Genomic DNA, 14,598 nt, shown 5'->3' with positions numbered 1-14,598 from the left:
ATTAGCGTTGCAGCTATTGCTAATGCTAGTCGCATAGTTTTTCTTGGGGGTTGCCAGCTTCCTGGGGGTCACCCAGGGGTCACTGGCCCCGACGACCAGATTGGCCTTGATAATGTTCGGCACGTGGGAGTTTGAAGGAGACGGCAGGCGGCTCAGTGGCTCAGAGGGCACCCCCCCCCCTTCTTTCACACTGATGGCGGTTGGATTATTAGCCTGAGACAGGTCCTCCAGACTCCGTCACATTTAATTACAACTTCCACCCACTGACATGGTTCTGCAGTGCAGCTTTTTACATAGTGTCAAAGCTAAATAAGGTGTCCATGTCTGTACTCCAGACACATCGACGTGCCACCTTTGTAGAACTTTGTAGTAGTAGGGGTGGTCGTAGCCTAGTGGGTAACACACGTGCCCCGGGACCAAACCCCACTTACGTCCATTGTGTCCCCAAGCAAGAAACTTAACCCTAAGTGTCTCCCGGGGGGGACTGTCCCTGTAACTACTGATTGTATGTCTCTCTGGATAAGGGCGTCTGATAAATGCTGTAAATGTAAATGTATGACCTTCTAGGACGACAAGGATCACATAACTGCTTAGCTGTTATTCGACGCGCATTTAATTTTGTCTGTTTGCTCAGTTAAATGTGATTAGCAATTTTGTCACAGTGTCTTTGTTCTCCATTTCTAATCTCTGGAAAAAAGATAGAACGAAGCTGCGTTCGTTCTGCAGCAGGCGATAAGAGTCTGACCCTCTTATTTTATCACAGTGCCCTCTAGTGTCAGTCTCTCGGTAATGCTGGGCACGTTTAAAACATCGTAACACAGGATCAGGCCAACGTCCTTTAATCTACAAAAAAGGAAATTCATTGAATCTGCGAGCGGGACTGTTAATGATGGCTCTGTACTCCATTGTGGGCTGCAGGGGCATTTTAGTTTTTTTCCTTCTTAATGGAGAAGAGTTGGAGAAACTTCTTGAGGCAGAACTCCAATGCACTTCCAAAGTCAGATTGGAAGTTTTGTGCTTGGTGCTCCCATGAAAGATTTTTTTTCCCTGCTTATTGCTGCTGTTTTTTTAATGATCCTATGAAATAGCAATGATCAGATTACAGTTCAGATTTACAGATATGCTGGCAACTACATTTGGCTGAATACACAGTTTTTTCCTCTCTTTTTTTTTTCTCTTCCTATGACATTATGTAACAGTTAAAGTGCGTGACTAGCACACCCACCACCCTCTGCACAGCCATTCAGGAGCTCATTGTTCTGCATGGAATAATGGTGATGACAGGCTGCCACTTCTCTACTCTGTTCAGTTCATATGTTCTGGACTGCATTTAATGTGCTCGCACACACACACACACTCCACATTTCTGAGAGGCATTTCAGGAATGGTTGCTGGGCAAATCCCTCTTGTCTTCTTGTATTATTTTATTTGGCTGTGATCACCGTGTGCATCAAGCTGAAAATGTAGGACATGGAAGCAGAGGTGCGAAAGACGTGTGAAGCCATGCATGCACGTAGCCACATGCGACGGTGAAAGCGCCGCAAAATGCTGCTTTACTGCTGCCGTCATTCTGGTGCATGTCAGTCGAGTCAGTAGGGGTGACAAATGTATCTGGGTGCATAATTTATAATATTTAGCTGGAGCTGTTATTAATTCATGTGCATTCATTTGTTGCTGATGGCCATTTCTGTGCATCAAGGATAAACAATTTCTTTCTTGTTTCTTGTTTCCGCTCGATTTCTTGCCATAATTATCTGCATCTCATCATCATCCTGTCTTACCTCACCAACCGTGTTCATCTCTCCTCCTCCATTCTTCTGCCTTCTGTGTCTCAGGTCAGTGGCGGAGTGATTGGGGATGGCGCAGCCGTGTCCGACGGTGGGCGTGGTCAGGCTGGCAGTGCTTCTCCTGCTGGCCCACGCCCCTCCGTGTCAGGGCTGTCCACCGCGCTGCGACTGCTCTGCTCAGCTCCGTTCGGTTTCCTGCCAGCGGAAGCGCCTGTCCTCCGTGCCCGAGGGCATCCCCACCGAGACGCGCATGCTTGACCTGAGCCGGAACCGGCTGCGCTGGGTGGCGCCAGGGGACTTGGCGCCCTACCCGCGGCTGGAGGAGGTGGACCTGAGTGAAAACCTCATCACCACGCTGGAGCCCAATGCGTTCGCCAGCTTGCAGAGTCTACGTGTCTTGCGGTTGCGCGCGAACCAGTTGAAGCTGGTGCCCATGGGTGCCTTCGTCCGCCTCTACAACCTCACCACACTTGACCTGAGTGAGAACAAAATTGTCATCCTGCTGGACAACACTTTCCAAGACCTGCGTAGTCTTCACCACCTGGAGGTAGAAATAGAATAGAACGTTTATGTTCAATTACAGTGTTCCAAAGTGTCCTTTATCTTCTGATATAAAGGGTTTAAAAACCATTTTCTGTACAATGTAGCCTGATCCCATGCCAACATTATTATTTCTCACGCTTGTAGGACGTGTACAGTAAGAAGAGTTAATGTGAGATAGATAAAACGTTTAGTCATGTCATACATGCAGGGAAATTTCTAATGTTATTTAGAATGGATGCCAGAACAACTGAAATTGTTTATGTTCACCTCATAATGTAATTTGTTTTTTATCATTATGTAAAAAATGCATTTATTTGCATTGACAAATACAAAATACTTTTTATTTTGTCTTTTTTTTCACCCAATGCAAACTGGTTCCAATCAATAAAATTTCTTTTTCAGGTCGGTGATAATGACCTGGTTTACATTTCCCACAAAGCATTCTCTGGACTGCTCAGCCTGGAGGACCTGACCATAGAGAGGTGTAACCTGACCTCCATCTCAGGCCAGACCCTCTCCTACCTTCGAAATCTGGTGACCCTTCGCCTAAAGCACCTCAGCATCACTTCCCTGGAGGACCAGAATTTCCGAAAGCTGCTGGCGCTACAGGGCCTGGAGATCGACAACTGGCCCTACCTGGAGTACATCTCCCCCCTGAGCTTTCAGGGTCTCAATCTGTCGTGGTTGTCCATAACCAACACCAACATCACCTCTGTCCCCTCTGCCTCATTTCGGAACCTGGTCCACCTCACCTCCCTCAATCTCTCCTACAACCCCATCCAGACGCTGGAGCCGTGGGCGTTCCGCGAGCTGCTTCGGCTGAAGGAGCTGCACATGGTGAGCACGGGCCTCGTGACAGTGGAACCCCACGCCCTGGCAGGCCTACGACAGCTTCGGCTTCTCAACCTGTCCTCCAACGACCTGGTGACGCTGGAGGAGGGCTCCTTTCACTCGGTCAACAGCCTGGAGACGTTGCGGGTGGACGCCAACCCGCTGTCCTGTGACTGCCGTCTGCTGTGGATCCTCCAGCGCAGGCGCACGCTCAACTTCGACGGCCACGTCCCCATGTGCGCCGGGCCCGCCGAGGTGCGCGGGAACTCGCTCAGCAGCTTCACCGACTCGGCTCTCTTCGATTACTTCACCTGCCAGAAGCCCCGCATCCGAAACCGCAAGCTCCAGCAGGTGACGGCCCGCGAGGGCCAGCCGGTGTCTTTCCTTTGCCGGGCCGAGGGCGAGCCAACGCCGGCCATCATCTGGATCTCACCACAGCGGCGCCGCATCACGGCCAAGTCCGGCGGAAGGATCACCGTGCTCCCCGGTGGCACGCTGGAAATCCGCTACGCCCAGGTGACGGACAGCGGGACCTACATCTGCATTGCCAGCAACGCCGGCGGGAACGACACCTACTTTGCCACATTGACCGTGCGGGGGCAGCCGCTGGACGTGGCGCTTTTCGCCAACCGCTCGCTGTACGCGGCCGAGCTGAACGACACCAACTTCAACAGCACCCGCGTCTTCCTCAAGTTCACGCTCGACCTCACCACCATCCTGGTGTCCACGGCCATGGGCTGCATCACCTTTCTGGGCGTGGTGCTCTTCTGTTTCCTGTTGCTGTTCGTGTGGAGCCGCGGGCGCGGGCAGCGCAAGAACAACTTCACCGTGGAGTACTCCTTCCGGAAGTCGGATGGCGCGGCCGCCACCAGTAGCCAGGGCGGCGCCCGCAAGTTCAACATGAAAATGATATGAAACAACGCAGCCAGGGGCCCTTCGGGGGAATCGTGAAGACGCCCAACGCACACACACACACACACAGCGCCCGCACCGATTTACGGGGGGAAAAATGAACACGAAAGCTCGATTCGACTTGTTACAGGTCGGATTTGGTAATGGTTTAAACAACCTTGATCTCACTGCCTCTGATTTCATTTGTTTCCCTCTCAGCTCGTGGTCCAAACGCAGATTTAGCGCGGCGATAAGACGAAACCTTTCTACAGGCCCTCCGATTTTTGAGCGCGGAATTCCTCAAGATAAAAGCTTAATGAAAAACAAAATGAAAGACTGGAGCGCTGCTGTAATCTCTCCATCGCTTCTTTGTGGTGCTGTGAGGTGTTGGAAGCTTCGCCTCTTTTATCTCTTTTTGGCTCCTCTCAGTCTTTGTTGTCCACACAGGAAATAGTTTTTTCTTTTTTTCTGGGAATGTTCTAGAATGACCGAAGCTCAGGGTTTTTGTTTTAGTTTGTTAGTTGCAAGACAAGGCTTCCAAACCCATCACAGCATTCACAATTTCAACTGCTACAGCATTTAACACCATTGCATGCACAATGGTAACATTAGAGTTGTACTGGCACTTTTTTCCAACTGGCGCTCAACGCAGTTTAAAAAATGGGAGGTGCCTATGGCAATAATTGGCAGCTCTCATGCAAGTGACTCGCACCTGTCAATGTGCCACATTCGAAAACATAAAAAACATTAAAAACTGTGTTCTGTTGGAATAAGTGACACAAGACAAGCTGTCCTTTGTTATTTTATCTATTTCTTTAATGTAAATCTTGGGGGTGCCTTTGACCTCACACTAGCAAACAGGCTTGGTGCCAGTTTGAAAATAGTGCCCATTCACCTAGCACTTAAGTATACTGTAATAATAAAGCCTATTTTTAAAGTGAGAATGTACATGATTTGTCTAAATTTTAAGCCACAGCTGAACTGAGGAGGACATGGTTTTGAGACAAGGCCAACAAAATCAAACAATTTGGAAAGCTGTGTGAGTTGGGATGGGCACACTGGCCGCACAATGCCCAGAACACGGCACCCGCAGACGAGGCCCGGGCGGTTTGGTTAGGAAACCAAACCCCCAGACCCCGCCTGAGACTGGCCGCCGCGAGATGTCCAGACTGGGGCTGTGGAGAAGGGTCGGGAATCGGGAGGTGCAAACCTTCTACTCTCTGCACTCCTCTGCTGCCCTGAGTCTGCGATGACCTTCGGGTCGCCTTCATTGGGGGGTGGAGGCAGCCAGGGAGTCAGGACCAAAACACACCCACACAGAGTACCTCTCTGATGTGATATCGGCCCAACTACTGCCCAACAAAAGATAAAAACACAGTTTCCAATTTGAGCTGAATAATAGCGGAAAAAAAAAACCACAAGCACCACCTCTTCATCTCAGTTATGCGGCCAGTGTGCAAAAAAAAGTCTCTGCTTCTCCTGCCCAGACGTTCATCCCCCCAAACTCCCGCCCCCTAATCCCGCTGGGTCTCGTAGAGGAGGGGTCCTTGGCTGGTGACTTCTGATGTAAATGAAAACTCGTTCCGCCACCCATCCCGTGTGCATTTGACTGTATAAAAGGTGTCCTCTTCTGTTGTGCCCCGTTCTTATGTACGATGAAACGTATCTAGGTATTCCGTTTAGCTCCCGCCTCCGTTGACTTTCGTTTTTTGTTCACGCTCGAGCCACGTGTGGCTCATCTTGGCAGGAAAAGACTCACGGAGCAAAGCAACCCTCAGCTCCAAACACCTAAATCTCAGCCAGCCTTCCACGAAGGGGGGATTGGTTTAGATCTAACTAGGCCACGTGAAGCCTGGATACACAGCAATTCCTGCTCAATGGAGCAGGAAAACCCTAAAGGTATTAGAAACATTTCATTTTTCAATGTATAATGAAAAAAAAATCATTATTATAGTACATACATAGATACATTATCCATGGAATCAGAAGCACAAAGCAGCACTACCAAAAAAATTGTTGTAATGTATTGGAAAGCTGAGGGTTGTTTCTCGCGAGTCATAATGTCAATTGTTGATGATGATGCCACCTGTCACGGTGGAATTTATGGCAAAATTGGAACGCCGGAGCATCTTGGCTTTGGCTGCTGTCTTGATCTGAAGAGACTTTCGTCATTACAGCACAATCAGAAGAATCGTGTTGTTTTCTGTGAACCCAGTTTTTTATCCCCCTTTACCTGTTCTCAGACCTCAGTGACATCATCCACAGTGAATCGGGTGGAGTGTGGTCGTGGTAGTGCAGTAGGTGTTGTCCTTGTGGCCTGTGATTTGTCGTCTTCTTTTTTCGGTTTCTTTGTTTAATGAAGTTTTACTTTAGATCTTCACCGTGCAGTCAGATAGTCAGTCAGTGTACAAATGTGGTGGGGAAAGAAGGACAGAGTTGACAATGGAAGACAAAGAGAGCGGGAAGGGAAGGGGAGAAGGACGAGAGACCTTTACCAAATGCTCATGAAGCAGACCAGATCTCCGGGCAGAGGCTCGTACGCTGGCGGCCAGGTCAATTAGCCAAGAGAATCAACATGTTTGGCCCCAGAGGTAACTCATTAGCTCTTAATCATCTCAAAACACGTTTACAGCACGCTGAGGGACATTCTGCGACCTTGACGAACATGTCAAGGGCATCTCCCCGTGCAAAGCTTAAAGGCAATTAAATAGCAATGAATTCATCTCGACACCGTATCCGTATGTTGGGTTCAGCAGGGTTTAGTTTGAGCAATAATTTCCCTCCCGGCAACGTCAGTCCCCCAAAAAGCCCTCTCGGCTTATCGCCAGGCAAGCTCTCATCCTAAATGTTCGATCTGGTCCCCCCGAACCCACTGACGCCAGTGACTCTGTCCACCTCCACAGAACCTCGATCACTCCTTGACCTCCCCTTCACCACCTCTTCACTTTTATATATTTGCTTCTGTGACGTTTGCCTCATGTGTACACACATGTAGGGGAGGACAGTGACGAACAGCCCGTAACAAGACATGCTAAGAGCCTCTCATTAATGCGTTAGCAGCTCTAACTGGCACTTGTCTCATCTTGAGAAGGTACGCAGGATGTTCCCTGGACACCCTCATCAGAGCAACCTGCCCATGTCTGCTAACAGACTAACTAAGTGGGGCGCCGGGACCCTCCGTCTGCTACAAAAGGGACATTATTAATAAAAAAAAAAAAATTTTTTAAATGAACAAAGTCAGTTGTTTATAATAAACCTTTTGGTCTCATACATTTGAGGATGATGTTTCAGGTTCATATTGTGGAGGTGAAGAGCTGCGTCTCAGTTCTTGGGTGATTTAAAAAAAAAAAAAAAACGTTTAGGATGACGGCAGAATTGGAGGGACGCTCCTGTTTTACACAAGGACAGTTTTAAAAAGCCATATTCTCTATTAAGATCTCCCCACATGTCCTTTTCATTGCCACCTCATTAACCTTGTGTTTTAGCCCAGCTTTACACCGGGGGTTGAGGTCGGGTGTTGAAGGGTGGTGGTGTAACCTACCCCATTCCTGTGTTTCCAGCGCCACCGAGTGGCAAGCAGGCGAATTACCATCTCACTGCTAGATGATTTACTCAAATGTCAATTAGTTTCATTATTTCTAATCCACACGTGAAAATATGACTGTTAGCCTCACATTACGCCACTGCACAAGTGGGCAAGGTGAGTGAATGAGTGTGTGAGCGCGTAAAACCTTCTACCACGAAGGTAAAGAGAGAGTTAAGAGTGAACAAGTCTTCTGTTTAAGGAGGTTTCACTCCATTGGCTGAGTGTGAGCGCTTATAACTGATCAAGTTAAGCAGTCAGTATATTCTCGGGATTTACTAGTATTCAGCAGCAATGAAAAAAGACATATATATATATATATAAGTAATAATATTTGATCTTGATATTTGTATAAATGTAAGGAAAAAAATAAAAATAAGATTCAGGAATGCTACTACTGTTCATGCAAATGGTTCTCCGTTCTTGTGAAATGAGCAGATTTGATCTATGCATGCTGGCATTTTTATTTCCATCCTTCCTGTTATTTTATTTTTTCAATATCTGCATACTTGTGTGGACCACACCAGCGGTGTTTATTTGCGTGCAGGACTGGACGGAGCCGACGGAACCATTCTCAGAGGCGTAGTTCCCATACCATTGTAGATTTAATTTACATCGTGTAGGGCTCTGTCTTCCTGGGACCAGTGTGTTGTGTTCTCTTTTTAGATGCCAGATGATTAAGTTTAAGTTTCACTGTGTTTAAGAGCATCATTGATGATGATGCGGAGCCTTTTGGCTTCTCAGAAGCTCTGAAGCTTCTTTACATTCATGCCCATTCCTAGGTTTCTTTTTACAGAGTTCATTTCAGACGAGATGGTGCCAGTGCTTCTAAGCTCCAAAGCTTCAGGTCTCTGGTAATATAGTCTCCACGAACTAAGCCTCTTCACGGGAAAATTGGTAAGACGGGAACATCTGGTTCCATCTTAAGTCAACATGAAATTTAGGGACGCTGCTCTCTTCTCTACCCAAACATGGGATAGGTTATGGCATAAAAAGATCTTATGGGACACAAGGGGCCATACATATTTTCTCAGTAGAGAAAAATCTTCTGTAGCGGCAGTGGCATCCACTTTGCAGACTGGCACTGGCCTCGTAAAGAGAAATTAATCTATCCCTTGTTTTTGTTTAGCCTCTGGCACGGTTATGAAGACTAGTAATGGGCATCTGCCACTGCAACTGCCCTGAAATGAAATTTCCTCCTGCAGCTGAGAATGGTTCCTGGCATCCAGTCTGCATCAGTGCCATCAGCTTCGCGGCCTGCTGCGCTGCCTGTGTGTGACTCCAGCACACGGCACCCTGGTCCTTGTATATTTCGGCACCAGGCATTTCATCTGCATTGAAAAATGTCTGGGTAATGGTATTACTCTGGCTGAAGGGAATGAAATGCTAAGATAAGATAATGATCTGCCCTACTGTAGATAAGGCTGGGGGTGTTTCTGTGAGTGTAAAGAGTGGGTGTTGGGGGAGGGTGGGGTAGTCTGGAATTGTTTGGATTATCTTGGATTATTAGTAATGTAGAAGTAATATTACATCCAGATCCATAGCAGCTTGGTCTTGTCTAGAAAGAATTAAAAAAATGTTTCTAGAAAATGCCTCTGGTTATTTTTTAATGATTATGTTTGTTTTATACTGTTTGTCTTGTGGATTAAAAAAAACGAACACTTCATAAAAGCATGTTGTTACACTGTCTGCAGTCTCGCTGTCTCTTTAAATTGTGTGTGTGTGTGTGTGTGTGTGTGTGTACATGCATGAAATGAACACATGGTGGCAGCATTGTCCCACACTGCATAGGGCTGATGCATCTGATGTTACACCAGCTTTCGGCATCAATCACACACACAAGAAATCTCTCGTATGCTGTTAATCACAAGACTATAGATCCTGATACCAATACGAGCCTTGTGAGGACAGTAGAGAGAAGGTCAATGTTGCCAGGTTGAATTGTTTCTTTGTTGCCAGTTCTAAATACTACATTTTGGGGTTTTTTTACATTGCGAGAAAAGGAAAAAATTCCTTTTTCATGCTTCCTTTGTGTGGCATTTAAAGATATAAATGGACAAATAAAGTTGTATATGGTATCCACGAAACCAGATTTGAAACACAAATAAATGATACATTTTTATAATTTGGTTGTGCACTAAATCTCATCCCCTAACCAACCTTGAACCATTTAATAAAAAGAAACGAATGTAATTGCTGAGCCTCCATTTTCTTACATGGAATTTACAGCAGCAGATTAACTGGCTGCCCAGCTACTCACTAGATTTAGATAGTCTTCATTTGAGCACTTGAAGGCATGATAAAATTACGACATAAAAGGTGTTGGTGTGTTTTGCAAATGAAAATTCCAAAGACAGTTTTCCCAATTGTTTCTTTATTTAATTCATCAAACACACAATTTACCCATACTACTCATTTTAGTTCATTTATGTTCTGTAACAGTTATCAGTTCGTTTTTTTTTTTGTTTGTTTTTTTATCCTTCTTAAAAGGTTTCAACAGATGAACATAACTGCACACCCTGCCATTCGAACTGGGGTGAAGTACAGGTTCTCGGGGCGCCGCGGGACCAGTGTGATTGCTTCAGCACAGACAGTGACAGGCAGGTAGGATTTAAAAAAAAAAAAAAAGCTGCGTGCAACACCCAGGGCCGCTAGCTTTAGATTGTCAGACCTACAATCTTTGGTTTGAGTGTGAGCACTGGCAGAACCCTGGGCTACATGTGCATTTGTACAGGATTACGTCCCCTGTCTCACTCTCTCTCTTTCGTCAGACACGCATTACATGACCATTCGTTTTCTTGACCTTTTCCTGACCTTCCCTCTCCTGGCCATTTTTCCCACCACTGCTCTTGTTTTGACCTAAAAGTGCAGCAGGTAACTGTTACTGTGGACAAATGTCCACGTCTAACTGTGTAAGTGTGTGGGCTGAACACTGAGAGCTTGCGGAGCAGAGGCACTTCTTGTAACACTGATATCACTATCGTTCGCTGTTGATATGGAGGCCGGGGGGGACGTGTGTGCATGGACATGTTTGATGTTGCTGCTGTGTATGTGCTACTGTGACACCTTGTGTCCATCACCATCGTACCCTGTGTGATGGGCCGGTGCCAGAGTGAGAGTGTGTGTTTGCATAGATTCCTGTGCAAATCAATCAACAAAAAAAGTGTGTTCTGTAGTGGAGTTCACTTTCAGGTTTCATATATGTGTGTGTGTGGCCTGTGGTCTCTTCTGGGGTGGAAGAGCATCTAATTATCTCAGGAGCACAGGATGGTCCACCTTACTTTTGTTTCAAATGGGATTTTATGCAGCACCCAGACTAGGAAAACAGATGATGCCACCACACCACAACTGTAGAAAGGAGGAGACAGGATGCTGGAATGTGGGGACCATGGCAACGCGTCGCTCCGAGAACCGTCTGAACCCAGTTTGCTTCTCTCTCTCTCTCTCTCTCTTTCTTTCTTCCAGTCTCTGCCTTTCTCTCTCCTCCTCATTGGAAATTGATTGTCTTCTACCATCACAAAGACACTTGGCTCTGATTGATTGGTTTGGTTAGAGAGGAGGGAGAGGATGCTACCAGGCTCTCAGCTTCGTCTCGAGGTCAGAGTGCCTATTTCTCGCCAGAAAACAACAAATAAGAAACAAAAGAGCATAATGCACATGCTGATTAACAGTAGATGTCATGACTATGCTGGCAAGAGAGAAAAGGAGGAAGATCAGTCCATCCAACGTGAAAATAAATAACAAAATAAATATACATGAATTAAATAGATGTTTGTACAAATATATGTACAGTGTGAGCGAATGGACGGCCACATGCTGTGATTCGAGCACAGGTCCGGATGTTGCAGGAGAGGAGAGCACAAGAAATTGCAAATAAATTAACAACAAATTGATTCAAAGTTTAAAAAGTCAGAGGCAAAGCAACACGTCTCTTCTGCGCTCCTGTTCCCTCCCTCCTCTCTTTTACCACAATGTACGGGTCTTCCTGTAGTTTCTACACAGTAATATAATTTACATGCATAAAAGAACGTCTTGCATCCCCTCGACAACAGAGGTGCTGATTTGGTTAATTTTTTTTTCTTTTCTTTTTTCAATATCATAATCACTTGAACACACACACAAAAAAATATTAGTTTATCCCACTGAAAAGTAAAATGGGCAAAAAAAAAGAAATTGCTCAAAAATAAAGGAAGTAAATTGCTGTGCAATATTATAACTTTGGTCTCAAAAAGCAAAACGTTTTTGGTTTTTGATTAATTTTCCTTTGCATTGATGAAGAATGAAATTATTTGTGCACTACACCCTTGTACCCTGGACACGTTCAGGAAGCCTGTTGTTTACTCAAACAAACAGCTAATAAATAAACAAACAAACAAAGAGAGCATGCCACAGTCAAACAAACAAACAAACAAAAAAACCCAGAAGATTAACAAACAGTATAAAGCTTCAAGTCACAATTTCCAAAACTATTATTTAGCAGTAGTCATTATTTTTCATCGTTGTTTCCATAAGATAAGCTTTACATGAAAGATTTGAGGTATATCAGAATTTAATTGTCAACACGTGCCTGCCAGTTCATAGCATTCGCTGCAGATAGGTGGGTCGGAAGGTGATTGGTCAGATGGGTGTGAATGGCAGGGTGAGAGAGGCAAATGATTGGCTGATTGCAGCCCCTGGTTTCCATGGACACAGCACACACTCCCAATATAAATTACACAAAAATAGCTCTGCTGGGAGTGTGTGTGTGTGTGTGTGTGTGTGTGTGTGTGTGCCTGGGCCCAGAGCACAGCGGTGTCTCGCTGTACATACACTTAGGGGCCGCTTGGTGATGCACCAAAAAAAAAAGAACTTGTTCTCGTGATGTGAAATGAGATATATAAGAAGAAAATGATATAAAACAAAGTGCTTGGTCATGTTTAATATCCCATTTACATTATATACTGTAGCATTTATACGACTGTGTGTGCGAGTGTGTGTGTGTGTGTGTGTGTGTGTGTGTGTGTGTGTATATACACAGAGCAGTCCCACCCGTGGTTGAAGGAAAAAGGCACTCAACTCAACCTGCATGTTCGCCACCTCCTTCACTGTGGCTGTATGCAGTCTGACAGCTCTGTGTGTGTGTGTGTGTGTGTGTGTGTGTGTGTGTGTGTGTGTGTGTGTGCATATGTATGTGTGTGGGGGGGGTCATGCTGTGTGTTTTTCTTTATTTGCCTCTGCTGGGGCAGCTTTGGACTGGCAGGCTGAAGTATCTTTGGCATCAGTGGCACGCCACGTTCATTCGGTGAGGTAGCTCGCCGCACTGGTTCCCACCACAAACAAGGTGTGTGTTTTTTTTTTTTTAATTTTTACATTTTTGCTTCACATTTGAATTTTGAAAAAGGACAATAGTGTTGGATACTCGCTAAAAACCCCTGACCTCAGTCTCCAGGCTTCTCTCTTCCTCCTGACCAGTCGTTCTGTGGCGACCTTTGTCCAGTAAAATGCTACACTGCCGTCCGCAGTGACCACCAGGACCCTCCAACACACACACACACACACACACACGCACGCACACACAAACACCCTTGATTGCGGTTCCCGAAGAAGGTTCCAAAGTCGAAGCGGGTTAAAGGTCAGGTCAAGGCCCGAAAGGCCGGAAGGAGGGAGCCACTCCTCTTCGAGGAGTCTTTTCCTGAACAGGTCCAGGAGTCCCAACTGTAGTACGTCCCACAAGATTCCAGTTTGTTCCATCAGGAAAGTCTTTTTTTTTTTGTCTTTCTTCCTTTTCTTTTGATTCTGTAGTTTCATTAACAAGGTGCTTCTATATATTTATATATAGTTAATGCACGACAGAGCACAACAGTTACATTTAGTAGAACCTTTGTGTCTATGGTACTATTTACCCGCTTTAATATTTTAGAAGGAGGAATAAAGAGAGGGCAGAGAAAGAGAGTAGAATAGGAAGCACAAGGGAGAAAAAGGACAGAGAACAAATAAAGAACGATGGAGAAACTGAGGACAGCAAATGAAAGACAGAGAGGTGGGGGGTATTTACAGTGTTATTAGGAAATTATTGAGCTTTTATCATTGCTTTGGATCTACTCTCTTTGATTCTGATGCTTGGAATGACGTTTTTTTTTTTTAAGCCCGTCAGTGCTGCCTGAAGGGTTCGATTTCGCATGATTTGTCAGTTTCTATGGTACCAGCTCCCCACCCTGGGTGGCCAATGGGGATCAAGAGCTGCACAATCTCTGCAGAATATCAATAAGGCAACTGTCATTGGCACTCAATCATACTGTGACATTTTACCTTGACGTTTAGCCACGATACACCACTCAGTGGCGGGCTGGACCCCAGCCTGGTGAAATCATCTCCCTCTGATAGTTGATTGTATTTTCTCCAAAATGTCCCTACTTACCAGCACTACTGTTAAACGGCATGCAAGAAAACAAACAAAAAGAGAATACTAGCATTAGAATAGTTCGTTTTTGGTTTGTTGGCGGACACCTCCTCAGCTCCCGGCTCCGGAATGTGACCCCGCGGTCTGGGCGACGTGTTTGTGTTTTCAGTACATTCACCTTCATACGTGAAGTGATGTTGAGGTTTAAAGAGAGAAAAAGATAAAGATTCTCGGTTCGGCCAGCGGGAGGCGGTGCAGCACCAGCCAGCATCCACTGCACCCCACTGTGGTGCTGGGGTAACAAACCTGAGACTTTCCTGTATGTACGTTTCATATTTTCATCATTCGTTTTTTTTCTGCGCTGCTGGATCGAGACGTGGAGCTGAGGACGGCCGCCCTCGTGATTGTACTTGGTTTTTTTGGTTCGCTTGGTTTTGTTTCAGCACATGTATTGATTGAAGTGTGCTTATTGCCATTCTGACCCTATGCTACCCACCGTAAAAAAAAAAAAAAAAAAATTATAATAAAGCAGAATAAAATAAAAGTGATAAAGGAAATAAACCGCTAGAGGTTTGGGAATGTGA

General features: G+C 45.7%; 1 protein-coding gene across 1 annotated transcript in view; it reads left to right on the top strand.

The window, feature by feature from the left end:
• Nucleotides 1-7,439, top strand: part of LOC114789039 (leucine-rich repeat and immunoglobulin-like domain-containing nogo receptor-interacting protein 3) — a 38,146-nt gene extending 30,707 nt beyond the window's left edge. The window contains exons 2-3 of the mRNA XM_028978093.1: nucleotides 1,836-2,334; nucleotides 2,733-7,439. Of these exons, the coding sequence (XP_028833926.1) occupies nucleotides 1,858-2,334; nucleotides 2,733-4,076 (1,821 nt within the window). The 5' untranslated portion in view covers nucleotides 1,836-1,857 and the 3' untranslated portion in view covers nucleotides 4,077-7,439. The remainder of the gene's footprint in view (nucleotides 1-1,835; nucleotides 2,335-2,732) is intronic.
• The last annotated feature ends 7,159 nt before the right edge of the window (nucleotides 7,440-14,598 follow it).

This window comes from Denticeps clupeoides, chromosome 4, assembly GCF_900700375.1.
Source record: "Denticeps clupeoides chromosome 4, fDenClu1.1, whole genome shotgun sequence".
Taxonomy (NCBI): Eukaryota; Metazoa; Chordata; class Actinopteri; order Clupeiformes; family Denticipitidae; genus Denticeps; species Denticeps clupeoides.
Note: the sequence above shows the minus strand (reverse complement) of the source record. Positions and strands in the feature narration are given on the sequence as shown.